Raw genomic sequence first — 25,662 nt, 5'->3', positions numbered from 1 at the left:
GAATGCTCTGCTTCTTGGCTTGGTCTGGAGCTGTCCCCCCCCTTGAACTCCAACTCCCCCGTCCATTGTTCCGGAGAAGTGGCCTGTGGCAGCTCCTCCGAAGGGACGAAGGGAGCCAGAACAACAGCTTTGACTGCTCAAAGGCCTGAAGGGTTGAGACAGTTGGAATTGCTCCCGCAAGGGCCGGCTGGGGCCATCTGGGCCGCCCCCACCAGAGACAAGGGAGGCTAACGGAGGGTCCTGGCTGGGGCCACGCCTGTCATTTTATTTAGTAGATTTATTTATTAGATTTGGATGCCGCCCCTCTCTGAGGACTCGGAGCAGCTCACAACAAGAAACAGTACAAACCCAATACATTAAAACAATGTAAAACCCTTAATATAAAAACAACCATACATCTCATACAGACCATACAGAAAGCAGAAACGGCCCAGGGGAATCCATTTCCCCAAGCCTGGCGACAGAGGTGGGTTTTGAGGAGTTTGAGAAAGGCAAGGAGGGTGGGGGCAGTGCGAATCTCGGGGGAGCTGGTTCCAGGGGGTCGGGGTCACCACAAAGAAGGCTCTTCCCCTGGGTCACGCCAGACGGCATTGTTTCGTTTGCAGTGTCAGAGGCTGCAGGCGGTCGAGGGAGAGGAGGAGGTGGTGGTGGTGGGGCACTGGCCAGGATGGGGAGGAAGGGCTGGCCTAGACTCCGGCCATGTAGCCTCAGGACTCGTCCTCGACTGACACCCACCATGAAGTTCAACGTGTCTGTTGCTAAGCAGGACAGTCGGTAAGTGAGTCTTGCTCTATTTCACAACCTTTCTTGCCACAGTTGTTAAACAGGTTTGGCTCCCCCCCCCCACTGACTCTGCTGGTCAGAAGGTTGCAAGATTTAATTTAATTTAATTCAAATATGAGCCAGCAATATGCAGCGGCACCTTAAAAAGCCAACACAACTTTAGGCTGCAACAACAGAGGGAGACACTGCCGGACTAGGGAGGTATTAATCCCACTCCATAATGCCCTGGTCAGGCCACACCCAGAGTCCTGCTTTCAATTTTGGTCACCACACTATAAAAAAGACATTGAAATTCTAGAGAAAGAGCAGAACAGAGCAACCAGGGTGATGAGGGGACTGGAAACCAAGACAGGTGAAGAGAGGTTGCTGGAACTGGGGCTGGACAGTCTACCAAAAAGGAGGGGCAGGGGGGACACGCGAGCAGTCTACAGGTATTTGAGGGGTGGCCACAGAGAGGAGGGGGTCACACTATTCTCCAGGGCACCAGAGGGCCAGACCAGGAGCAACGGCTGGAAGCTGACCAAGGAGAGATGCAACCTGGAAATAAGGAAGAACTTTCTGATGGTCAGAGCGATCAACCAGTGGAACCAGTGGAACAGCCTGCCAGTGGAAGTGGTGAAGGCCCCATCACTCAACATATTCAAGGGGAGACTGGACGGCCATCTGGTTGTGGGGGTGCAGGGTCTCCTGCTTGATGACCTGCAAGGTCCCTTCCAACCCAAACAAATGAACAAACAAACAAACAAACAAACAAACAAACAAACAAACAAACAAACAATAGGCTGGCCAACTCCCTGCGGACTCTGGGCAGGGTGCAACAAGGAAAACCAGTATAAGAACAGTTCAAACCCCAGACATGAAAGCATCGGCGTCTTCTTGGCCAGAGCCAGAGGGCAGAGGTCAACCAGCAGAGCCAGATTTTTAAGGCTTTCCAGACACAATTCTGGGGACCCAATTAGTGGGGAAAAATGCAAAATTTTGCTGCCCGAATCACCACTAGATAAGTCCTAATAAAGGCTCTTAACAGTGTCTGGTCAGATTGACTGGCCCTCTAATGCAAAAGGGGGTCACAGGACCATCACGACTGTGAGTCAGTGGGCCAGCCTCTGAGTTTTGGTCACCTCGCCCTGGGGAGTCACTTTTTCCATTGCATCTTCGAATGGTCACTAAGCAAACTGTGGCAAGTCCAGGAATAGCTGTCTCTCCTGTCTGTCACTTATTACGATTTGGATGACGTGCAAGCGATGGATTGACCCATCCTACGATCCAGGTATTCCAGGGTCCTTTGGAAGATTGGCAGGAGTTTGGAGACCGGATGGTCTCAGCCACATTGACCCCTTGCAAGGGGAGGGGATGACAGCAACTGCAGAGGGCCGTGTGGGGAGAGAGGCCCCTCCCCAGTGGGCCCGGCCCGGCAGGGGCTGCGGCATCTACTCTCTGATCAAATAGACCCTAAAGTTAACTGACCTGAGCCGGGCGGTGTTGTGATTCAGCCTGAGGCTGCTCAGGGACCGGCTGTGTCTCTGCTGGCTCCATACCCGGAGGAGGATGACAACGAAGAGGAGGGGGCTGAGCAGTCGGACGGGGGAGAGGAAAGTCAGGAATGGAACGAAGGAGAACAGCATGAGAGCCCCTGGGGGGGGCTCTCCCCAGCCAGTAGCTTGGAGTCATTAGGTGATGAAGCACAAGCCGTCATTGACATGCGACAGAGACGTTCAGATCAAAGAAAGGAGCAATTAAAGAAGTATTATCAGCACTGAATTAGGAACAGCTGGGCTTGGGTGTGGTCCTCCTTAGCAGGGTTTAAAAGGCAAGCAAGCCCTTGAAGCCATGTGGAGTGTTATCAGTTGGAGTTACGGTGTCCTGCTTTGTTCTCGGCGTCTCTGTTCCTGGCTTGTGGCCCAGCAGTTTGGAAGACCCATGGGAGGTGTAGGTCTGCTATCTACAGCCTCGTCTTGGCAGCAAAAATCCTGTATGGCTGCATGGACTTTTGCCTTCGTGGATATATTTGAAGTTCCAGCGTTTTCCTGTTTGTAAGGACATTTTCTGTTACCTGTGTTTTTTCTTGAATTTTATAAACTGCCTTTGCCTTTTACCGGTGTGTCTGGCTTCTCTTTTTGGGTTGGTCTTGGCTTCCGGAGTGACCCAGACAGAACAGGCGGAGGGCCCACCTGGGGGCCTGAGAAGAGGAGTGGGAGGGGGTCTGTGGGGCCTCCCGGTCCTGGCTGTGTCCCAAAGGGGCTTTCTTGGGGGGTTTCTTTTTTAATGAAAACGTTTTGCTTCTTCGGTTCTTTAGTCTTCCTCAGAACTGAAGGAGCTTCTGCGATGGGAAGCGAGACATTTTCAACCCAAGAAATCCCAGCTGGCCTTCGGAATGACCCCCGGGGGACAAGCGGGAGGCAACCACAGAGGCGGCAGAGAACTCACGGTGGCCGGGGGGGGGGAAGGGCCCCCCTGAACTGAGCTCCGAGGCCCCTCCAGGGCTGGGCTTGGTGACACCGCCGTGGGGCTGCGTGGCCACCTTCCCTGGGGGAGATCTTGTGCAGGGATCAACCACCTGCCGGCAGAGGCTTCCTGCCCAACCAGTTCGGCTGGGGACCAGGGCCGCCCTGCTGCCAGAGGCTGCCTTGACTTCCCAAGCGGAATCTTCGGAGGGAGCCGGTGGTGGCCTCTGGGTCTCTGGATGAGTCCTGGGTGAAACCGAGGCAGCGACACTGGAGAGTCTGGAGGGCCGGAGCGGTGCCCTTCTGGCTGCCTTATCTTCTCACAGCTGGGGAGGGAGCGAACCCCTCCCCCTCCTCGTCCTGATTGTTGGGGAGGGGCTGGCGGTGTTTGGAAGGTCCCTCCTGCTCTGTCCTTACTCTTGAGTGTTATACGGAATATTCCCCTTTGAAAAACCCCATCAAGGAAAACAGAAAAGCCACGGAAAGGTTCCAGCCCTGCAGCCACGTGAGGAGGTTTTCAGCCGAGCCAAGCGCCCCCGTCGGCCCCGATCCTCATGCGTTTGCTTCTCTCTCTCGGGGAGGGAAACACAAACACCCACCACTCAGCACCCGTTTTCTGTGGATGAGTTGTATAAAGGGGGGGGTTTGTGTCAGGGTCCCACGGAAGCCAAGTGGAGGGCGGGTGAAATAAAAGAGGGCGAAGGTGTGGAGTTGTGTCCACAGCGGGGAGCAAGGGTGGGGCTGGGGGTGTTTGCAGGACAGTCACCCCCCCTTCAATCTTTGGGCCTTGTCTTCAAGGCAGCCCCCCAACAGCTGCAGAGGGAGAGCCCGGGAGAATCCTCGGCTCCAACGTCTCTCTCTCTCTGTCTCTGTCTCTCTCTCCGTCTGAAGCACAGAGGCAGGAAACAGAAGCTTCCTTGAGACCAGCCACACCAGCAGCCCCTCCACTCGCCTCCAAACGATGGGACACGTGATCCAAGAGGAGTCCCATATGTTGATGGGACTTCAGAAAGAGATCAGCCAACTGGGGGTCCCAAAGAGACCTCAGCAGGCCCAGGGCTAACCGTCGATGGAGACCCTTGGCCATCCAGGTCACGGTTGTTCCAGAGAAGGACCTTCTCAAAAGACTCAGAAGGCCACTGGACCTTCTAAAAGGGGCTTCTCCCGTTCAGAACCGAAGAAGCCCACTTGGAGGAGAAGTGACGTGTCTTCAAGGCAAAATAAAGTCCAGTGGACTTCCGAAAAAGCACCTTTGGGGCACAGGGCTAAACTTCACAGTCTTTTAAAATATATTTTTATTTTTTATTTTTTATTGTATTATGTCATGTCATGTCATATCATATCACAACATATCATATCATATCATATTATATACATAAGAACACAAGAAGAGCCCTGCTCAATCGGGCCAAAGCCCATCAAGTCCAGCATTCTGTGTCCCCCAGTGTCCCCCCAATTGTCCATGGGGATTTTGAGCAGAAAGAGAAGGCAAGACCCTCCCTTTCCCTTGACCACCAACAAATGCTACTCAAGGGAACCCTGCCTGCCTCAACTAACATAGAGGCCGCACATGGACATCCGTTTCAATCACCACCTATGATACACTTGGCATCCCTGAATCTGTCTCATCCTGCCTTGAAGCTCTCCCGGCTGACAGCTGTCACGACCTCTTCTGGAAGGGAATCCCATCAACCAAGGACCCTCTGGGTGGAGAAATATTTCCCTTGAATTGTCCTCACTTTCTTACCTAGGAGCTTTAGGGAGGGGCCCCTCGCCCATTACATTACATTATATTATAGTGTATTATATTATATTACATTACATTACAGTACTGTACTGTACTATACTATACTATACTATACTATACTATACTATACTATAATGAATTATAATAATATTATTATAATCATCATATAATAATATTATGATATTATAATAATAAAATAATATAATAATATTATATTATAATAATTTTTATAAATAAAAAATTTATAATAATTTTTAATAATAAAGATTTTTATTAATATTGATTGTTTCCTCATTGCTTATTTGGCCCCCTATGACAATCATTAAGTGTTGTACCCCATGATTCTCGACAAATGTCTCTTTTTCTTTTACATCCCCTGAGAGCATCTGCCCCAAAGACAAATCCCTTGTGTGTCCAAACACACTTAGAAACATAGAAACATAGAAGACTGACGGCAGAAAAAGACCTCATGGTCCATCTAGTCTGCCCTTATACTATTTCCTGTGTTATATCTTAGGATGGATATATGTTTATCCCAGGCATGTTTAAATTCATTTACTGTGGATTTACCAACCACGACTGCTGGAAGTTTGTTCCAAGGATCTACTACTCTTTCAGTGAAATAATATTTCCTCACGTTGCTTTTGATCTTTCCCCCAAGTAACTTCAGATTGTGTCCCCTTGTTCTTGTGTTCACTTTCCTATTAAAAACACTTCCCCCCTGAACCTTATTTAACACTTTAATTTATTTATTTATTTATTTATTAATCAGATTTGTATGCCGCCCCTCTCCGCAGACTCGGGGCAGCTCACAGCAATAATAGTACAATGTAAACAAATCTAATATTTAAGTTTAAGTTAATTTAAAACCCCAATTTAGAAACCAATCATACATACTAGCACACCATGCATAAATTCCCAACTGTCGAGTAGCAGCCCATGCATAAATTTTATAAGCCTAGGGGCAGGGAAAGTATCAATTCCCCCATGCCTGACGAGAGGTGGGTTTTAAGGAGCTTACGAAAGGCAAGGAGGGTGGGGGCAACTCTGATATCTGATATCTTTAACATATTTAAATGTTTCGATCATGTCCCCCCTTTTCCTTCTGTCCTCCAGACTCTACAGATTGAGTTCATTAAGTCTTTCCTGATACGTTTTATGCTTAAGAGCTGCCACCATTCTTGTAGCCCGTCTTTGGACCCGTTCAATTTTGTCAATATCTTTTTGTAGGTGAGGTCTCCAGAACTGAACACAGTATTATTCCAAATGGGGTCTCACCAGCGCTCCACACAGCAGGATCACAATCTCCCTCTTCCTGCTTGTTATACCTCTAGCTATGCAGCCAAACATTCTACTTGCTTTTCCTACTGCCCGACCACACTGCTCACCCATTTTGAGACTGTCAGAAATCACTAGCCCTAAATCCTTCTCTTCTGAAGTTTTTGCTAACACAGAACTGCCAATACAATACTCAGATTGAGGATTCCTTTTCCCCAAGTGCATTATTTTACATTTGGAAACATTAAACTGCAGTTTCCATTGCTTTGACCATTTATCTAGTAAAGCTAAATCATTTACCATATTACAGACCCCTCCAGGAATATCAACCCTATTGCACACTTTAGAGTCATCGGCAAATAGGCAAACCTTCCCTACCAAACCTTCCCCTATGTCACTCACAAACATATTAAAAAGAATAGGACCCAGAACAGACCCTTGTGGCACACCGCTTGTAACCTGACTCTGCTCAGACTACTCGCCATTGACAATAACTCTGATGTCTATGGCCAATAAAATACTGTAATTCTATTCTATTCTATTCTATTCATGCAGATGTTCCATTTGCACCCACCCTGGTATTGCTGTGCAACCCCCCTCCCCCATTTTCGCTTCTGGCCTTTGAGGGGCTCCTTGGATTAGGCTGAGCTGCCATAAATAGTTGCCAGACTTTATTGATCATCATTGCAGGGCTATTATTGGCTTTAGGGAGCTTTGCCTTCCAGGCTGATTTGCCTCCAGGGCCTCTTGGAGTCGATTTTGTAGGGCAGCTTCAGACCAAGGAGAGAGCAGAACGGACTCTTTTTGGCCGGTGTGATTGGACACACAAGGGATTTGTCTTTGGTGCATATGCTCTCAGTGGACATATAAAGAAGGAGACATTTGTCAAGAATCAGGAGGTGCGACACTTAATGATGGTGATGGGGTCAAAGAACCAATCAGGAAACAATCAATATTAATAAAAATCATAAGGATACAAGCAACAAGTTAGTCATACAGTCATAAGTGGGAGGAGATGGAGAATAGGAATGAGAAGACTAATAGTAATAGTAGTGCAGACTTAATAGGAATGAGAAGACTAATAGTAATAGTAGTGCAGACTTAGTAAATAGTTTGACAGTGTTGAGGGAATTATTTGTTTAGCAGAGTGATGGCGTTTGGGGAAAAACTCTTCTTGTGTCTAGCTGTCTTTGGGTGCAGGGCTCTGTAGCGACGTTTTGAGGGTGGGAGTTGAAACAGTTTGTGTCCAGGATGCGAGGGGTCCGTCAATGTTTTCACGGCCCCCTTTTTGACTCGGTCCTCAGTGGGAGGCAGTTGGAGGCAGGAAGGGCCCTGGGGAAGGAGGGAGGGGGAAACTCCCCTGGGGATGATCATAGCAGGCCAAGGAACCCAGGAGCCCTTCAGCCTGTTGGGCAGTTTTTCAGGCCAGGGACAGTTGAAGCAGCCCATGGGGATTGCCTCCTCCTCCTCCCGCCACACCGGCTCATCCCAAAGGTTTAAGAGAGTGGGAGCCCCCCCCTTACCGGCCTCTCATGGGGGAAGGGGGAGGAGGAGGGGGTGCAGGTGGAAATGGGGGTTCCGGGCCCCTCCGTGAGCCTGCAGCCAGCCTCCCTCCCTCCCAGCTGCCGGGCGGGGGAGAGGGAGGGAGCGGCCCTGGCGACTGCCGGCCAGGGGCGGGGCAGGTCGGCTTATAAAGCCCCGGGAAGCCTCTCCTCGCTTCTTCTCTCCGCTTCGAGTGCCCAGGGCTTCCTCTCCTCCCAGCGCCACAGGACCGGTGAGTGACCCCCGTCCTCCTCTTCCGACCCACCGCGCCTTCCCCTCCTCGAGCGGAAGGACCCGCCGTTTCACCGCGAAGCCTCCCGCACGCGGGGCGCGGCGCCCGGCCTCTCCCCTCGACCCCCTCTCGGGTTCCCGGGTCAGTGGGGCGAGCGGCAGAGGCGTGCCTCGGGGAGGGGGCAGCAGCCGTGGCCCCCCGGGAGTAGCCCGCACTAGCCGCGGCGGCCAACCCTGGCCAAGAGGGCCGCGGGCTCGGTTGGCGGAGGGTGGGCTCTTCCGGGGCTTCCCCAGCTGCAGAGCCCCCGCCGTCCCCGCTCCAGGCTCCCCCGGCAGGGAAGGTCGGGGAGACGCAGCCGGGGGGCGCCAAGTGGGCCGGGGTCTGGTAAAGACCGAGGTCCGTCCGTCCTGATAGAAACGGGGCTTGGCGGGAGCAAAAGCAGGTCCTCCCCAGGGGCCCCCCGGTGGCCCCGTTCCTGGCCCCTCCTGCCCAAAAGAAGGGAGGGAGAAGGGGGCGGGCGACCCTAGTTGCCAGCCCCAAATCAATTCCAGCTGCGGCTTAGCTCCTTCCAGCGGTTGGAGCTCAGGACCTCGGAGAGATCAAAGAGGAGGCGCGAGAGACCTCAGACCCGGAATGGGACGCCCCAGGCTCGCGCCCCTCCAGCCCCGGCCGACGAAGAGCGGGCCTTTAGAGCGGGCTGGCCTCCTGCCTGCGCTCCGGACCCCCGCCCCTCCGCCCCTGGACCGTCCGGCCGCGCGATTCGCCCCAAGGGACGCCCAGCCGCGCCTCCAGGCAGCCAGTCTGCGCCCCCAGGGCTGGGCTTCTCTCGAGGGGGGGCGGCGCTGTCAGCCAGCAGGAGGGGGAGCTCATTCCTTTCTGCGGGACGGGGGGGGGGTCCCACGCACAGAGCCAGACCCGCTTTGAGTTGGAATTTCCTGGATTCCTGAGCGACGCCTGGCAACGACTCGGGAGAAGTGGACGCTCCCCCCTCCTTATTTTAACAGAGGCGCAGCGGAACACCCTGAATTTGGCCGCCAAAAGAGCCCGCAATCTGGCCAGGACACAACTTTCATACCAAAAGGGGAGAGGATGAAATAGAACCGAAGGGAATTCCTCATTGGCCGAGTGTGATTGGACACACAAGGGATTTGTCTTTGGTGCGGATGCTCTCAGGGTCCATAAAAGAAAATACATCAACAAATGACACTGGAAAAGTCCCTGCTGTGCCGATGGCTCTCCCTCCCTCAGAACGTCCTTCCGTCCGTCTCTCTCTTGACCGCTGCCACTCTCCCTGCGTCCAACGCCCTCACGGTGTAATGTGTGGGCCTAGAGCCGAGGTGGTCCACCCAGGGCAGCCTTGACTTAGTGGGCCTTGATCTCGTCCCTGTCTACGTGTACGGTGGGCCCAAATCTTTTCTCGGCCAGAGAATATAACATGAGCTGAGTGGGCCAATCGATCACAGCTGCAGAAAGTGATTTCAATCCCTGCCAAAGATGCCACAGCTGTTATCCAGATTTACTCCTGATTTACTACTCATTCACTACTGACTCTTAGGTTACATGAGGAAGGAAAGCCAACACCCGCAGGCATCCATGGGCCTCCGGATAAAACCTGCTATTAGAAACATAGAAACATAGAAGACTGACCGCAGAAAAAGACCTCATGGTCCATCTAGTCTGCCCTGATACTGTTTTTTGTATTCACTACACTTGCCCCCCTGCTGCCTCTGAGTCACTTTTCCAGAAATGCAGGGGATGGGGGTCCTTGGTTGCCCTCTGAGGCTGGGGGATTTCTGGCAGAGTCTGTAGAGATTTCCAGTCATGCAAGTCCCGGCTTTTCCCTCTGAAGACGTTTCGCTTCTCACCGCAGAAGCTTCTCCGGCTCTGCCAGAGGGTGGGGAGGGGAAAGGTTTATATTCCCTGCGGGCAGCAGCTGGCCCTTGGCCTCCTTTTGGAGGGCCTGTTGTCCTCCTGGGGGGGGGGGGTGTCACATGAGGGGTGCAAAGGCTTCCTGGGGCCTGGGATCCGGCCATTCCTGTCGTGCAGAGATGTCGCTACCAACAAGCACTAAGTATTTTCCCCAGTTGGGCCGTGAAACCCCCAAAGTCAGAGGGCAAAGACCCCGGAGCGACAGGTCTTGCGCTGCGTCGGTTTTCAGAAGCTGCCCAACTATTTTATCTAATCAATGTTCCTGCATGCATTTATTTATGTATTTATGTAAATCTACAAAAACAAAAATCTAAAAAAACATTTATGTATGTATGTATGTTATGTATGTATGTTATGTATGTATGCATTTATGTATATATGCATGTGTATTTATTTATTTGAATTAATTTTAATTTACTGGTAATTTAATTTATATGCCGCCCAAGTCTCAGAGGACTCTGGGTGGTTTACAGCGAGAACATCTTTAAAAAAAAAAACAGTTTAAAGGAACAACTCAAAACCCTTATAAAAAATATTCATAACCTTTGTGGCTAGAACTGAAAATCCTAAATATTATAAAGCATTACATATTTTTAAAATCTGTCGTAGAGTATAGATCCAATACCATTTTAAAAATAGTATTTAGATACTATGTGTCGTATTTGGAAGCTGGTCTGGCCCTTGGGTGACCCGGCGGAAGAGCCCCTGGCCCCAAAAGACGGCAACGTGGGGCTTCAGGTGGCCTTTCTCAAAGGGTCTTTCCACCCCCTTCCTGCCCCCATTTGAATTGTGGGAAAGGACCCCCATCTCTTCCCCTCCCTCTCAGCCTGCCTGCCCAGGTGTGACCGCCTGCAGCCGCTTCCTTTCTGCACTGGTGGGGACTGAAATGGTCAACAATTGATGCACAACCCCCTCCCCCCCTTAACCCTCTTGGATTCCAGCCGCCCTGCGATGCACAGAAGTCATGTGCAGAAACCGTGGCTGAGGTGTTTGTATTTCTCCCCTGAACAAGCCATCCTCGGTGAGGACCAGGGCCCAGGGTCCGAATGCAAAACCAGAGAGTGGACGAGCGCTCTGGCCAAAGGCCGTCCTTTCGCTGCAGGGCTGAGTCTCCCCTGGACAGCCACGGCAAGAAAATGGGGCTTGTGAAATTAACAGATGCCCCCCGTAGCCCCAAACATTCTGGCCTGAATTGGGGCTGCGGAGTCGGGGGCTCTCTGTGCTTCTCCCCCTGCACAAGAAACCCTGGACGTGCGACTGGCTACCTGGTGACCCCCATTCAGTTACAAGGGCACTGAAAAGGAGCCGCTTCTGACCGGCCCTCCCTCTTGCACCCAGGCGTCCCCATGGGGCCCTGGGCAGGCGGCAGGCGTGATTCCCCAGGGCCATTTTTCGGACTGTCAATAGAAACGGTCCCTGGAATTTAGCCAATGATCAGAATTGGAAGGGACCCAGTAGGTCATCTGGAATTAGATTGGCTGTAGCGCACGTGTGGTTCTTCTAGGATATTGTTTGATTATCTTATCACGTGACCCCAGGGAACATGGGCGGGGGGAGTTTGCTACAGGGAGTAGGGGGGCTGTTGCACCGAGCAATAGCACCCAGCACAGAGCAGGAGATTTTAAGTGTGGCCCCCGTGGGAAAATTCTGGAGAGGGAGGGAGAGAGAGAGGAGGAAACGGGACGGAGGAGGCGAAGGCAGCGCCCGGCTTCCCTCTGACCACGGAGGGAGACCAGGAGAGACCACCGGGACGTTGGCTGGGCCTGCAAATGTTGGCAGCGGACAACAAATGTCGCCACATACATTAAGGCCTCACTTCAACACATGACACCCAATTGGTCGAGTTTCTTCAGCAAAAATGTGCCGAAAATATTGCAAGCCATCACCCCCCCAGAGAGGGGTTTTTTGGGGGGGGGAAGGGAGGGGAAGAAGTGTGTACTCCTTCCTGGGGGGGGGGGGGGAAAGAAGAGAGAATAATTGGGCATCCCTGCCCGACACCCCCCCTCTTTCTCCCCACAGCAGCTCGGAAGCAGCTTGGAAAGATGGGCCCCTCCACCCTCGGCCTCTTGGCCTGCCTGGTGCTTGCCCCCTTAGCAGCCAGTGAGTAGCTTCTCCCCCCCACTGTGGCTGAGAGGGGAGGGAGCTCTTCCCTCCCCCTGATGGGCTCTGCAGTCCCACTCCCTGGCAGCAGAGCCCACCGGTGGACATTCGGGGCCTCCTTCCTCCTTTTGCAGATGGTCAAGCTGACCCCTGCACCAGCGGATGGCTCTCCTACAATGGCTACTGCTATGGTTACTTTGAGCAGGAGATCAGCTGGCAACAGGCCGAGGTGAGTGGGGGGGGGCTGGCTGGGATTGGGGATGGGCAGTGGCACAGCCAGGGGAAGGAGGACCACAAAGGCCCACAGCCGGGGGTGTCTGCTGTGGTGCCAACCTGCCCCTCCCCCCAGGGCTTCTGCCAAAGCCACGGTGGCCACCTGGCCTCCATCCAGAGCCGTGACGAGCACCTGGCGGTGGCCAACTTCCTGACCAAGTCTCAGTGGTGGGAGCACGAGGACGTCTGGATCGGATTGTCCATCTCCTCCAGCGTGAGTGACCCTCCCTCTTCCCTGACCATGGGCTCCTGTGAGTGACCCTCCCTCTCCCCTGACCGTGGGCTCCTTTCTATCTCCAGGCCCAGGGCTGGGCTTGGTCGGACGGCAGCCCCATGGCATACACCTCCTGGGAGAAGCACTACCGCCGGGCCTGGAAGAACTGCGCCACCCTGGACGACTCTCAGGGTAAGGGCCAGAGGGAAGGGGGCCCTGGCCTGTCTGCGGAACTCCCTGCCACCAGGAATTCCCCTGAAACGGGGCAAAGGGACTCCCACTTAACTGGTCTCTGAAGCCCCCCCTCCCACTTCCCCAAACCTGAAGGGGGGGGGCTGCACAAGACCTCCACCCCAGTTCAGCCCCAAGTTTCCACTTCTGGAGAAACTTTCGTCAGTTGCGAAGTGAACGTGGCTGACCCACTAAGGAGGGGGCGGGTGGGGGTGACCGCTGGGCAAAGGCTGGCACGATGCCCGGACAACACTCCCAGGATGACAGGCCGCCCCTGACACGAGGCCAAGGGTCCATCTGGGATGGACAGAAAACCCTGCTCCCCTCCCCAGATCTGACCCCCCCCCTTTTTGTTTCCAGGGTTCATGCTGTGGGACGACGATTCCTGCTCGGACCGGAACCCCTTCGTCTGCAAGAGCTTGGCCGCAGCCCCTCCCCCCCAGGGAGCCCAGCCCTGAATCGCCCCCCCCCCGTCCCCCTGCCCTTCACTCCCCCCACTCGCAAGGCCTCTCTCGCACCAGCAGCAGCAGCAGCAGCACCCCTCCCACAATAAACACCTTCTGAGCAAAGGAGGGGGTCCCGGGGCTGCTTTGTGTGTGTGTGTGTGTGTAGACCCTCCTCATTCAGCCCCAAGACCCTACCCTCCCTCTGACGTGGCTATTGAAGGCCTGCCGTCTTGGGGCTCCCCTATCTTGCAGGCTGCACTCCATCGGGGGTGGGGGGGAGAGACAGGAGAGGCCCCCTCCCCTCCTTGGCCGAGGGCTCTTCTCAACTCCCAGAATCCCTCAGCCAATCATGCTCACTCAGGAATTCTGGGAGTTGAAGTCCACATGACCTAGAAGAGCCCACTTGGCCCAGCCCTGGCCCAGGGGATCCGCCCCCAGCCCCTCCAAAGGGGGAGGTGCCACTGCTGAGGAGGGAGGGGCACTCCTTCGATGGGGGGGGCACAGGTGAACCCAGGTTCCCCCCACCCCCACCAGGAAGGGCCCTCTGGGGCAAGAGGACCTCAGCTGCTGCCGGAGGGGTGTGTGTGTCTCTCCCACCCTGTCTTCTGCTGGGCTGCCCCCCCCCCCAATTAAAGCCTCAGAAGAAAGACCGTCCCAGGCAAAATCAGTGGCTCCACACACGGGGGTCCCTGACACGATCCTCCTTTATGAGTGACATCACAGGGCAACCCCCACTCTGCCCCCCTCCCCTACATTGGGGGAGGCGGCAATCGCAGCTGGACGGACGGCTGGCACCAGGCTCCATGCTGACTGGTCCGGTTGGCACCTCCGAAGCCGGCCACTGCTTCCTTCTGGCTCTGGGGAAAGCCCCCCCACTCCCCCCCCGGCTCAGCGGTCCTTTGGCCTGGGCTGCATGTCCATCAGAGCGGCTATGTCCACCATGGCCTGGCGGATGTTCCTCCCGAAGCGCTTGGAGTCCTGGGGGGGGGAGGGGAGAGAAGAGTCATCGGTCAAGGTGGGAAGGGCAGACTCTGGAGGGGACCGACGTAGGCCGGGCACAGGGGGGGAAGCTCCCTGGCAGAGGGACCCCCACCCCTCCCCCTTGAGGGTGGCTCTTCCAAAAGCCCCTCCCCTCCGCCTCGGCCCCCCAGCCCCCTCCCTCCCTCTCCCGGGCGCCCTCACCGTCTCAGGGCTGGAGAACTTGCTGGAGACGTGGAAGGTGATCAGGGTCTCCCCGGCAATGATGTAGGAGACCCCGTAGCCATCGTCTGCCACCTGCAGGAGGGAGGGGGCCACGCTGAGACCAGGGGACCAGGCCTAAGCCCTCCCCTCCCCTCCGCACAGCCTTGGTCCCAGCAGTGAGATCTGCTCCCCGTCCCTACGGGCATGCGCAGAGGGCAAGGAAGCCAGGAACTGGGGCCCACGGGTAACGTTCCCTGCCCCACTCACTGGCCCGAAGCCCCCGCCGGAGGAGACGTGGTCTGGGAAGGCCTCCAGGCTGAACATCTTGATCTGCTGCTGGGGGGTCTGGCTGGTGGACAGGCGCCAGGGCTCGGACAGCACCTGGGGGGAGGGGCGGCAGAGGAGGGGTGAGGCCCCAGCAAGGCCGGCAGCCCCACAGCGCAGAGAGCCCTACCCCCCCCATTTGTCACCTTGTCCAGGAAGGGCGACTTGACCCCCAGGTAGCGGGACATGACGTAGAGGCAAAAGAGGTGGCGGTCAATGCCGGCCCCCGTCATGGCCAGGCGGTACATCTGCTGGTGCTTCTCGGCCGCCACCCGGAAGAGCTGCAGCCGGTCCGGGGCCTGTGGGGGGGCGGAGGTGGGGGCAGATGAGGGGGGGGGGTCTGCTCGGCCCTTCCCTGTGCTGGAGGTCACCTTGGGGTCCCCTTTCCCCAGCCTCCCTTCCTCTATCCCTGCCCTGCCTCTAGAGGGACCCCACCGCAAGCCCCCTGCCCGTCTCCCTCTCGCTTCCCTTGCTTCAGGGGTGTGTGTGTGTGGGTGTGTCCCACCTTCACGGGGGGGGGGCACAGCCTCCATGCTCCCCCCCCACTCAGCCCAACCTTTGAGCGTGGAGGCATCGCGCCCCCCCTGCTCTGCACCCACACCCTCGCCTGGCCAGGAGGCTGGAGGGGCAGCTGGGAGGGGGGCCACCAGGCAACCCCTGGAAGTTTCATCCCGGCCTCTACCTGCAGAAAAGCTGGACCACCACCAGGCTGCCTTCTGTGGGGCCCCCTGAGGCCCATGGGGGGCCACAAACGTCCATCCGGGAAAGGCCCCCCTCTTCCTCCTGGGCCCGCTTGCACCCCCTCCCGAGGGTCCATGAGACGCCCCCCAGAAAGGCAGAGGTGGGCTGTGGGCGGGGACGAGTGAGTGGGCGGGGGGGGGGGGGGACTCACGCTGCAGTTGGGGTCGTTCATGCTGCGCACGAAGGCCGTGGCCTCCCTGGTGCAGGAGCGCACGGTCTCCGTCCGGCCCTCGCGGAACAGCCGCGTCATGGAGGCCTCGTAGGTGAGGCAGAAGTGGCCCTTGTCCTGGAGTGGGCAGGGGGCGGGAGGGGGTGGAGGAGCCGGGTCAGCAGGGACAGAAAACCCTCACGCTGTTCCCCCTTGGCAGCCAGACCCCCCCCCGAGACCCCGGCCGGAGACCCCCTCCCCCCCCGTCCCCTCACCCGGAAGTGGGCCAGCTGCAGGGCGATCTGGACGAAGCTGTCCGGGCTGGTCCGGCACCGCTTGATGAGCCCTTTGCCGAAAGCGCTGAAGCAGAAACAGCAGAAGTCCACTTCGTCGGCCAGCGCTCGGGCCTCGGCGTACGACGCATCAATGGCCTGGATGCACTGGGGGGGGGGGAGCCAGCCTGAGATGGGGGAGGGGGCATGCGGGGGGGGCAGGAATCCCTCAGCCTCCCCCCCCCGTGTGAATTTCTCCAGCCACATTGAGAGGAGCCCAGGAGGAGAAACGCTAAGCCAGCAATAAACCAGCATCCCAGGTTCACGATGAGGTGCCCCCCTCCCCAACGTCCCATTTGGCCCGGACGAGCTCTCTGGTGGGGCAGCTTTCCACCAGGGAGGAGAGACCCACGGGGGGGGGGGGGTGACACCCTCTGGCATGGAGGCTCCGAGGGGGGGGTCCCTGCTCTCGACAGGAGGCTGGACTGGATGGTCTCAAGGGCCCCGTCCTGCACGAGGAGCCTCAGGCGGGGCAGAATTTCTTGGTTCCAAGGATGTTGTCAGGATGGCGACCCCCCTCTTCCCACTGAGCCCCTTTCAGGCTCCCCCTCTGGGCAGCCCCCAGACCCACCTCTTCCGGAAGGTCCCACACCAAACGCTGCGGGGGGAGGAGGTCGGTGTTGGGGACCCCCTGGCAGTGCCCCCCATTGCAGTAACCCAGCTGGAGCTGGTCTGTCGCCAGCATGAACTGGGCACAGAGAGGGAGGGAGAGAGGGAGGGAGGAAGGAAAGGGCACCACAAGGTTAAGACAGCTGGCTCTGGGCCTCCCACTGCCGGCCCCCTCAGCCTTGGCCAGCCTGTCCCCAAGCCGTGCTGAGGAGAGGGACCGGCCCTTGGCAGGGAGCCCCCCACCCACAGAGGGAGAGCAAGGGTCCCACTCACCTCCCAGAGGTGCCCCATGACGGGGGCGTCGGCCCACGAGTGCTCGGCGTTGCCCCCCAGTTTGCCGTTCGGGTAGACCACCAGCGTGAAGGACTTGTCGAACCACCTGGGGAAGGGAGCCCCCACCTTCACCAAAGCCGGCACGGGCTCCGTCCCCCCCCCAGAGGCCACAGCAGCCAGGAGGAAGGAAGCGCCCCCCTGCCCTCTACGGGGGTCTCAGGGGTGTGGGGGGGGAGGGGGCAGAGTTCCCAAGGCCATGAGGCCCTCCCCAGCAAGATGGTCTCGCCGGGAGGGGGCCAACCCCTGAAGGACAAACAGTGGGGGTCCAGGGTGGGGAAGGAAGAGGGGGACGGGGGAAATATGATTATATTGCATGGTTCTTCTTTTCAATCAATCAATCAGTCAATCAAATGGGCCCACATGAAGTCGGGCAAAGGGGGTCGGGGGGTCATGGGTGCATGTGCAGGGACGGTGTGTGTGTGTGGGGGTCACATGCACAGGGGGGACAGGGGTTTGGGGGGACCCAGAATTATGGCTGTGGGCACACACACGCACACGCGAGCGCTTTCGGCATCAGGGGGGAAAGAGGCCCCCATCCCTGGTCTAGTGGTCAAAGCCCCCAGCCAGAAAGCAACAAACTCAGAGTTCGGGTCTGGCCTCTCTCTCTCAGCCCACCCCAGCCCACCTCGCAGGGGGGTGGTGGTGGTGGGGGGGGGGAAAGAGGAGGAGGAGGAGGAGGAGGGAAGAGGGTGGGGTGGAGCCATTTGGGGGGGTGGGCCGTGCCGGGTGCCAGCAGGGCCGCCCTCACCGGTCGTAGCAGCGCCCGTGCAGGAGGCTCTTGGCATAGCTGTCCAGGCTCTCCTCCCGCTCGGGGTTGAAGCCCTCGGGCTCTTCGTCCAGCGCCAGGAAGAAGGCCGCTCGGTCGATGCACTCCAGCGACGCCCGGTTCCTGCCCCGGCTAAAGAAGAGGGCTCGGGCCTCCGCCCAGGGGACCCTGCAGGGGAGGGAGGGAGGGAGGGGTGGACCGGTCCTCTGGGTGGGGGGGCCCCCTCCTCCCCTCCCCCACCCCGGGCATGGGCTACCTGCTGCCTGCAGTGAGGGCGGCCAGACGGAGCTCCCCCGGCTGCGGAGGGGAGGGGTCGTCCAGGATGCGCTGGAACTGCATCTCCAGGTCCCGGGGGGGCAGGTGCTTCCCGCCGTGGTAGAGCCAGACCTTGAAGAAGCGGCCACGGTGGAAGACCGCCAGGTGCCTGCTGTCCACCAGGTGCAGGAGGGAGTCTGGGGAGGGGGGGGTCGGGGATGAGGGACAGGCCGGACATCTGCTCTATGCTGACCCACAAGCCCCCTCCTTTCCCCCTCCTTCAGGGGCTGGGAATGAGGGGTCGGGGGTCCCGAGGTCAAGGGTCAACTCTCTTGCTTTGTTGAAAAGGAGGAGCCCCCCTCCCTGCCAAGTTTGAACCCCCGTCCCCCCCAATCCGGGTCAGTTTCTGATTCCAGGCCAAAGTGGCCACACGTCCACCACCCCGAGTGGCCCTTCAAGGTCACGACAGTGCCTGGTGAGCGTCTTTCACCCTCCCTGGGGTCAAGGGACCGGCCTTCCCGCCTCCCCCCCCAGCGACGCCCACCTGCCTCTTTGCCAGGGATGCGGGAGGTGTTGAACATCCTCTCCATCTGGTAGGAGCACATGGGCACCACGCCCAGCGCCATCACCTGCGGGAGAGGAGCAGGCGGAGGGGGGGTTGCGGGGGGACTCAGCCTGGCCCCTGCCCCACTCTCCCCTTTCTCTCTGGGGGGGCCACGGCCGGCACCCACCAGGACTTCGCCTTCCAGCACAGCTGGGCAGAAGCGGACCCTTCTTCCGTTTGGGGGGCCCCTAAACCCAGCCAAGCCCCCTCCCCCAGAAGCCCAGGGAAGCCCTCTTGTCCGGGGGGAGGGGCAGGGAGCCCTCCATCCACCACCCCCTTTCACTCACGGGGGCCAGATCTTCCCGGTCCAGCTGGCGCCGGTACTTCAGGATGGCGTGGACGGAGTTGCCCGCCCGGGCGGCCTGGATGGGGGTGGGGGTGATGTAGAGGAAGTCCTGCCAAGGGGGGGAGGAGGAGAGAGGGAGCAGCCAATGAGGACCCCCACACCTGCCAGGCCCTGCCCCACAGGGTCCCCCTGGCCGACCCCCCCACTCCCCGCCCACCGGCCGAGACTCACCATGAGGTAGTAGTTGCTGTTGACCATGATGGGGCCCCTCCCCCGCAGGTAGATGTACTCCTCCCACCAGTCGCTCACCTGCAGGAGAGAAGGGGGTCTTCCGTGGGGGGCTCTCCTGGGGGGCCCTCCGTCCCTCCCTCCACAGGCCAGGCTCCCAAGCACCAGCGCCTGTGTGCGTGTGTGCATGTGTGTGCAGGGGGAGCTACTCACGTAGTTGGTGGCCCACCAGGACTTGAGGACTAGGAACTTCTGGAGGCGGGGCCCCACCTTCTGCTGGAAGTCCCGGGCCAGGCCCTCCATCTCCTGGAAGCGCTCTTGGTCCAGCAGGGGCTGCACCGACTCCAGGTACTGCAGGCACAGAGGGGAGGAGCCTTTGGGGGGGGGCTTCTGGGCCTTGCGCTGCCCCCTCCCCCCATGGGCCACCTCTGAGCCTCAGCCCGAGCCCCACGGCCTCAGGGAGCCCCGGCTTTGGCCCCACAGACCCCCCTGGGACCCCACTGTGGGAGACTCCCAGGCCCCACCCAGACAGCAGCCCTGCCTGCCCCCCTCCCTCCCTCCCTCCCTCCCTCCCAGCAGGTAGTTCCACCCCCCCAGACATGGAGAAGGCACATAGGGACCCCCCCCCTGTCCCCATCCCTGACCCTCAAGCCCAGTGGTCCAAGTGGATCAAAAAGGTCCATGAGAACAATGACTGACCCTCAAAACGTCGCTGCAGAGCCCTGCACACCAAGGCACACTACACACAAACGCCATCACTCTGCTAAACCTCTAATTCCCTCAACGCTGTCAAACTGTTTACTAAGGCTGCAGTAGTAGCTCTACTAGTTTTCTCCTACCCCCCCCCCATTTCCTCCCACTTGGGACTGTGGACTGTAATGTTGATTGACCCCTATGACCATCATGAAGTGTTGTACTTAATGTCCACTGAGGGCATCTGCACCAAAGACCAATCCCTGGTGGGCCCAATCCCCCTTGGCCCAGAAAGGATTCTATTCTCAACCTGGGGGTCGGGACCCCTTTGGGGTGAGGAACCAGAGCTTCTATTCTGGCGCCTTGGGATGTATTTTTACAATCCGACCAATCAGGCGCTTACAGTGGGGGTGTCCCTCTGACCTCCCTGCCAATCAGCTTCAAGCTCTGTTAGTGCTGGGCTTATGGTTGGGGGTCACCACAACACAAGGACCCATATTAAGGGGTCTCGGCATTAGAAAGGTTGAGAAGCAGTGCTTTGGCCCCCATCCCACTTCTCCCCACAGTTGAGGGCAGTTGGGCCCTCCCCGGTCATTGCAGGGCTGGGGGGTGGGCGGGGGCAGCCTTACCCTCTGGACGGTGTCCCCCACGCGGGGCACAGGCAGCTTGGGCAAGGAGGTCTGGAAGCTGTAGAGCAGCGGGTGGCGGCCGGACATGACCCTCACCAAGGCCTGTGAGGGTGGGGGGAAAGGGGAGGGTGGTCAAGCGGGGAGGGGGAGGGGCAGGTGCTGCCCCCCACGGACCCTCAGCCCCCCCAGCCAGGCCCCCTCCCTTCCCCCGGCCCCCTCACCACCCAGGCTCTGGTGCTGAAGCTGGTCTTGCCGTGGGGCTCGAACATCCAGCCGTGGTAGGAGAGCAGCAGCTTCAACATCTGGCGGCGCAACCAGACGCCCAGCAGCCAGATGCCCGTGGAGAAGAGCAGAGCGCTCAGCAGGGTCTGTTGGCGGGGGCTGAAGGAGCAGCTGCAGCTGGGGGGGGACACGGGAGACGGGGGGGCTGTTTAAAGAGGCTGGTGACTGGCTGGAGGGAGGGAGGGGGGGCTCCCCCACACTGGAGGTTGGCAAAGAAAGACTGGGGGGGGGGGGCTGAGTCACCATCTGGTGGGGGTGGGGGTGGGAGAGCACTATGCAGGTGGGGTGGGCTGGATGACCTCTATGTCTCCCACAAGAGGAGGAGGAGGAGGAGGAGGGGGCTCAGAGGGGAAGGTGGGATCCCTGGGAGAAGCAGAGTCCTCAAAGGAGGGGGGAAGGCCTCCCCTCCAGACCCCTCCCCCAAATGCTGCCCTCGGCCCTTAAGGGGGGGGCATGGCAGCTGCAGGACCCCCAGGGCCTCCCCTAAGCCCCCCCTCCGCAAAGGGCCGGACGCTGCCTGGCTCCAGAGTTCTTCGCTGGTCTCTTTGGGCCTGGGTCTCACCTGGTGAGCAGGTGCCTCTGGATTCGGCTGATGGCCCCTCTGGAGAGGTCCACGTGGACCCAGGTGCTGCCCACGGTCACGGAGGTGATGGCCAGCCAGCCGGAGGGGGAGCCGGGATAGACCCCCGTCAGGAAGCTGTTCTGTGAGATTGGGCCTGTCAGAGGGAGGGCCCCACTTAAGGCCCTGCCACCCCCCCTCCATGTCTCTAGAAACAGGTGTAGAAAGGCAGCCAGGCCAAAGTCCGGCCCCCGTGTTCACCCCCTCCCCCCCGTGCGCCCCCCCAGCTGACCTTGAGGCGGATGAAGCGCTTCTTCCAGGAATGGAGGCCCGAGAGGTAGATCTGCTTCAGGGCCTCCTGGCTCAGCCGAAAGTCCACCCCGTCCGGAGTGACCGTGAACTGGAAGGCCACCGCCTGGTGGGCTTCCGCCATCTTGCCTGGCAGGGGGGAGGAGGATTTGACCCTGGAGGAGGCCTCAGAGCCCTTCTCCCCTCTTGGGCCCTGTGAGGCCTTGCTGGAAGAGGGGGGGACAGAGGGTCCCCCCCCCCAGGGCCGGACTCTGCTCTGGAAGGGCACTGCCTCACCTCACTCCCCCCCGGGGGCTGTTCTGCCTCTGAGGGGGAGGCAAGGCTTCCTTCTGGGGCAGGACAAGGGGCCCCGGGAGACCCCCGGAAACTGCCAGCCCTACAAGGGATTCCCCAGAGCTCTTGCTCTGGCCGCAGGTGTGACTGGGATTGGAGGAGTGTGGACGAAGGGTTGGGGAGTTCTGAGTCCGGGGGTTTAGGGCGGGCGCATCATTTTATCTGTAATTTCGTATTGGTTTTATGCTGTAAGACGCCCTGAGACCCCTGGAGAGGGGCGGCCTAGAACTTTGATAGACAGACAGACACAGCAGAGGGATCACACTCACCTGGACAGGTGGATGGAGGCTGAAGGTCAGCAGCAACAGCAGCAGCCACTAGGCAGAGCCTGGGAAATGGGGAGGGGGGCAGAGCTGGAGGGCTCCTTCTCTCTCTCGCTCTCTCCTGGGCCTAGATCTGTGGGGAAAGAGGTGGGGACCAGGGTCAAGGCTGCCAGGAGGCTCTGGGGGCAAAGCTTCCCTTCCTGGGGGGGCCTCCCCCAACCCACCAAGGAGCCCCCTGGCTGGAGAGGCTGCTTCCCCCACCCAGGGCTGGCCTTCCACCTTGGGGGGGGGGGGGAGATGAACGGCCTCCACTTCCTCTGAGTTCCTGCAGGGTGTTTATTATTATTAATTATTTTTAGGCGCTATCTGGAGGCCCTGAGTCCGAATTCTCCCCTCCCTCCATCCCTGCTGTCCCTCTTGGATCCGGCCCACCCCAGGTGCAAATGGAGGGAGATTGGGGGGGGGGGGGCAGCCGGCAGCCACTCCAGTGGAGGTGACTCAGGGGCCCCTCCTGCCTTCTTTCCTTGGTTCCTTCCATCCTTCCATCCTTCCATCCATCCATCTCCTTCCTTCCTTCTTTCCCTCCTTCCCTCCTCCCTCTTTCCTTCCTTCCTTCCTTCCATCTCCTTCCTTCCTTCTTTCCCTCCTTCCCTCCTCCCTCTTTCCTTCCTTCCTTCCTTCCATCTCCTTCCTTCCTTCTTTCCCTCCTTCCCTCCTCCCTCTTTCCTTCCTTCCTTCCTTCTTTCCCTCCTTCCCTCCTCCCTCTTTCCTTCCTTCCTTCCTTCCATCTCCTTCCTTCCTTCTTTCCCTCCTTCCCTCCTCCCTCTTTCCTTCCTTCCTTCCTTCCATCTCCTTCCTTCCTTCTTTCCCTCCTTCCCTCCTCCCTCTTTCCTTCCTTCCTTCCTTCCATCTCCTTCCTGCCTTCTTTCCCTCCTTCCCTCCTCCCTCTTTCCTTCCTTCCTTCCTTCTTTCCCTCCTTCCCTCCTCCCTCTTTCCTTCATTCCTTCCTTCCATCTCCTTCCTTCCTTCTTTCCCTCCTTCCCTCCTCCCTCTTTCCTTCCTTCCTTCCTTCTTTCCCTCCTTCCCTCCTCCCTCTTTCCTTCCTTCCTTCCTTCCATCTCCTTCCTTCCTTCTTTCCCTCCTCCCCTCCTCCCTCTTTCCTTCCTTCCTTCCTTCCATCTCCTTCCTGCCTTCTTTCCCTCCTTCCCTCCTCCCTCTTTCCTTCCTTCCTTCCTTCTTTCCCTCCTTCCCTCCTCCCTCTTTCCTTCATTCCTTCCTTCCATCTCCTTCCTGCCTTCTTTCCCTCCTTCCCTCCTCCCTCTTTCCTTCCTTCCTTCCTTCCATCTCCTTCCTGCCTTCTTTCCCTCCTTCCCTCCTCCCTCTTTCCTTCCTTCCTTCCTTCCATCTCCTTCCTTCCTTCTTTCCCTCCTCCCTCTTTCCTTCCTTCCTTCCTTCTTTCCCTCCTTCCCTCCTCCCTCTTTCCTTCCTTCCTTCCTTCCATCTCCTTCCTTCCTTCTTTCCCTCCTTCCCTCCTCCCTCTTTCCTTCCTTCCTTCCTTCTTTCCCTCCTTCCCTCCTCCCTCTTTCCTTCCTTCCTTCCTTCCATCTCCTTCCTTCCTTCTTTCCCTCCTTCCCTCCTCCCTCTTTCCTTCCTTCCTTCCTTCCTTCCTTCCTTCCATCTCCTTCCTTCCTTCTTTCCCTCCTTCCCTCCTCCCTCTTTCCTTCCTTCCTTCCTTCCATCTCCTTCCTTCCTTCTTTCCCTCCTTCCCTCATTTCCTTCCTTCCATCCAAATCCAACTTTCCCTGCACTTGGGGACAATCCAGAAGGGGGAGGGGCGGTCTGCACAGCTGGACAAGCCTTTCTGGGTGAGGGAGGGGGCAGATGCCCGGCCTCCCCAGAGCAGCCTGGCAGCAGGGGCCCCAACACCCCCAGCCCCCTCTCCCTCCCTGGCCGTAGCCAGAAGCCCCTTCCTCAATCCACAGACTCCTGGCCCAGTGGAGGATTTGGGGGGATCGTAGCCCACCCCCCATCCGGCTGGAGATGGGCCAAAGGCTGTCACCCAGCCAGCCCCCCCTCTTGGGCTGCAATCCCCCCTTAAGAGACAGGAATCCAGGCTGCCGCCTGTGGAGCAAGACCCCTCCCAGGGATTTCCCCCAGCCCCCCTCCCCCGCCCTATCCAGCCAGGGCAGCTGCCCTGGGAAAGAAGGGAGGGGCTTCTCTTGGGCGCCCCCACAAAGACAGCCCGCGGGGGGGGGATGGGAGGGGTCTTCAGGCATCCAAGACCCTCAGCCAAGCTTCTGGAAGGGCGGCCGAGCCCTTTGGCCACCGTTAACCTTTTCAAGGTGAAGGGGGGGTTGATCTTGACCGAAGAAGGGGGGGAGGGTCTCCCGGGCATCTTGGGAGCCCCCTCCCCGGGACGCCGGAGCCGCTCTGGGCGGGCCCTTTCTCGAGGGGCCCCCCGGGGACTAAGTCTGGGGGGAAGCCCCCTCCTCCCTCCCACCCCGGGCCAGGCCCGCCGAGGGGTCCGGCCAGCCCCCCTCCCCGCGCCCAGAGCCGCCCCGGAGCTCACCCACCGGCACGGGAGGCTGGCGGCTCTGTCCGCGCCCCGGGGGTCGCTTCCTGCCCCCCCCCCCCCGAGGGGAGGCGGCGGCGGCCCTCCTGTAACCGGACACCCGGCGGGAGCGGCGGCCGCCCTGGTTGGGCAGAGGAAGCGGGCGGCGCCTCCGGCCCCTCCCCGAGTCTGGGGGCCCGCGGGAGGAAGGGAGGGAAGCGGCCCCCCACGACCCCGCCCGCTCCCTCCAGCCCCCGGTGGCCCCCTCCGCCTTCTCCGACGGGAGGGGGAAGGGGGGAGGCTTCCTTCGGACGGGCTGGAGAGCCCGCGGGGCGCTTACGGGCCTCTCGCCTCCAGGCGCGGGGGCTATTCCGGCCGCGGGGCTCCCCGGCGGAGCTTCTGGGTCTCCCCCGACGGTCCGGGCCCTCTGAGCCGGCTGTAGCGGGGCCCCTGTGCCTGGAGGACGGACCGCCCCTCCCGCCTGGGACGCCCCGCCACGTCGCTTTTCGCCAGGCCCGCCCCTTCCCCATTTGGCGCCCCGACCCTTCCCCGGGCGGAGGGGGCGGCTTCCCCCTCGGGGCGGGGCCTGGGCGCCCAACCCCCCCACGCCCGCCCTGCGCGCGCCCCCCCCCGCCCCCCCCCCCCGGGATTCCGGGCAACCGTCGCGCTGGGCTCGGTTCCGCCCGCCGCGGCTCCCTCCCTCGGCCCGCTCGCCTGGGCTTTTCCTTCGGCTTTGGCTCCCGGGAGGAGACGCGTGCAAAGCCCCCGGCCTCAGACACGGGTCAGGCCCGGTGCCCCCCCCTCCGCCTGCGCCCCTCGCAGCCCCCCCCGCGACCCCTCTGCGCCTCCCCGGCCCCGGTGCCCTCCCTGCGGGCGCCTGTCCGTCCCTTCGCCCGCTTCCTTTGACTCGGTTCACTTTTCCTGTCTGCTTGACACCTTCGGACCCGAGTGGCTGGACTGAGCAGCCTCCCCCCGCCCCCCCCCCGTTGGCCCTGGACCTCTCCTTTGGTTTCCTT

General features: G+C 59.2%; 2 protein-coding genes across 8 annotated transcripts; one reads left to right on the top strand and one right to left on the bottom strand.

Moving 5' to 3' along the window:
* Window positions 1-7,971: 7,971 nt before the first annotated feature.
* Window positions 7,972-13,343, top strand: LOC139169110 (dromaiocalcin-1-like). 2 transcript variants are annotated; one of them, XM_070754926.1, is made up of 6 exons: window positions 7,972-8,026; window positions 11,975-12,055; window positions 12,190-12,284; window positions 12,405-12,542; window positions 12,629-12,734; window positions 13,134-13,343. In XM_070754926.1, exons 2-6 carry the CDS (start codon window positions 11,998-12,000, stop codon window positions 13,229-13,231), a joined length of 495 nt encoding a protein of 164 aa, XP_070611027.1. In that variant the 5' UTR covers window positions 7,972-8,026; window positions 11,975-11,997; the 3' UTR covers window positions 13,232-13,343. The 2 variants fall into 2 exon arrangements, with proteins under 2 accessions (XP_070611027.1, XP_070611028.1); XM_070754927.1 differs by having other exon boundaries at window positions 7,987-8,026; window positions 11,978-12,055.
* Window positions 13,344-13,905: 562 nt separating this feature from the next.
* CPT1B (carnitine palmitoyltransferase 1B) lies at window positions 13,906-25,113 on the bottom strand. 6 transcript variants are annotated; one of them, XM_070754604.1, is made up of 20 exons: window positions 24,987-25,113; window positions 22,102-22,228; window positions 21,483-21,628; window positions 21,194-21,333; window positions 20,571-20,748; window positions 20,350-20,451; window positions 19,241-19,378; window positions 19,031-19,108; window positions 18,801-18,908; window positions 18,454-18,538; window positions 17,911-18,106; window positions 17,637-17,822; window positions 16,829-16,934; window positions 16,518-16,634; window positions 15,890-16,054; window positions 15,618-15,752; window positions 14,872-15,024; window positions 14,669-14,782; window positions 14,402-14,494; window positions 13,906-14,197 (listed from the first exon to the last, which is right to left on the bottom strand). In XM_070754604.1, exons 3-20 carry the CDS (start codon window positions 21,621-21,623, stop codon window positions 14,108-14,110), a joined length of 2,325 nt encoding a protein of 774 aa, XP_070610705.1. In that variant the 5' UTR covers window positions 21,624-21,628; window positions 22,102-22,228; window positions 24,987-25,113; the 3' UTR covers window positions 13,906-14,107. The 6 variants fall into 6 exon arrangements, with proteins under 6 accessions (XP_070610705.1, XP_070610707.1, XP_070610704.1 ...); XM_070754606.1 differs by having other exon boundaries at window positions 18,458-18,538; window positions 21,194-21,328; window positions 24,987-25,104; XM_070754603.1 differs by lacking the exon at window positions 24,987-25,113 and adding an exon at window positions 24,669-24,765.
* Between the last annotated feature and the right edge of the window lie 549 nt (window positions 25,114-25,662).

This window comes from Erythrolamprus reginae, chromosome 6, assembly GCF_031021105.1.
Source record: "Erythrolamprus reginae isolate rEryReg1 chromosome 6, rEryReg1.hap1, whole genome shotgun sequence".
NCBI classification, from domain to species: domain Eukaryota; kingdom Metazoa; phylum Chordata; class Lepidosauria; order Squamata; family Dipsadidae; genus Erythrolamprus; species Erythrolamprus reginae.
The sequence above is the reverse complement of the archived record's forward strand: the minus strand, read 5'-3'. Positions and strand labels throughout refer to the sequence as shown.

What these genes read in the sequence shown, in the direction of transcription:
- CPT1B (XM_070754604.1), bottom strand. Translation starts at nt 21,623, where the DNA reads ATGGCGGAAGCCCACCAGGCGGTGGCCTTCCAGTTCACGGTCACTCCG. An exon ending in CATCCCTGGCAAAGAGGCAG is followed by an intron (nt 18,107 to 18,453) that starts GTGGGCGTCGCT and finishes CCCCCTCCCCAG; the next exon opens with ACTCCCTCCTGCACCTGGTG. An exon ending in CACGGGCGCTGCTACGACCG is followed by an intron (nt 16,935 to 17,636) that starts GTGAGGGCGGCC and finishes TCCCTTCCCCAG; the next exon opens with GTGGTTCGACAAGTCCTTCA.
- LOC139169110 (XM_070754926.1), top strand. Translation starts at nt 11,998, where the DNA reads ATGGGCCCCTCCACCCTCGGCCTCTTGGCCTGCCTGGTGCTTGCCCCC. An exon ending in TCAGCTGGCAACAGGCCGAG is followed by an intron (nt 12,285 to 12,404) that starts GTGAGTGGGGGG and finishes CCCTCCCCCCAG; the next exon opens with GGCTTCTGCCAAAGCCACGG. An exon ending in GATTGTCCATCTCCTCCAGC is followed by an intron (nt 12,543 to 12,628) that starts GTGAGTGACCCT and finishes TTCTATCTCCAG; the next exon opens with GCCCAGGGCTGGGCTTGGTC.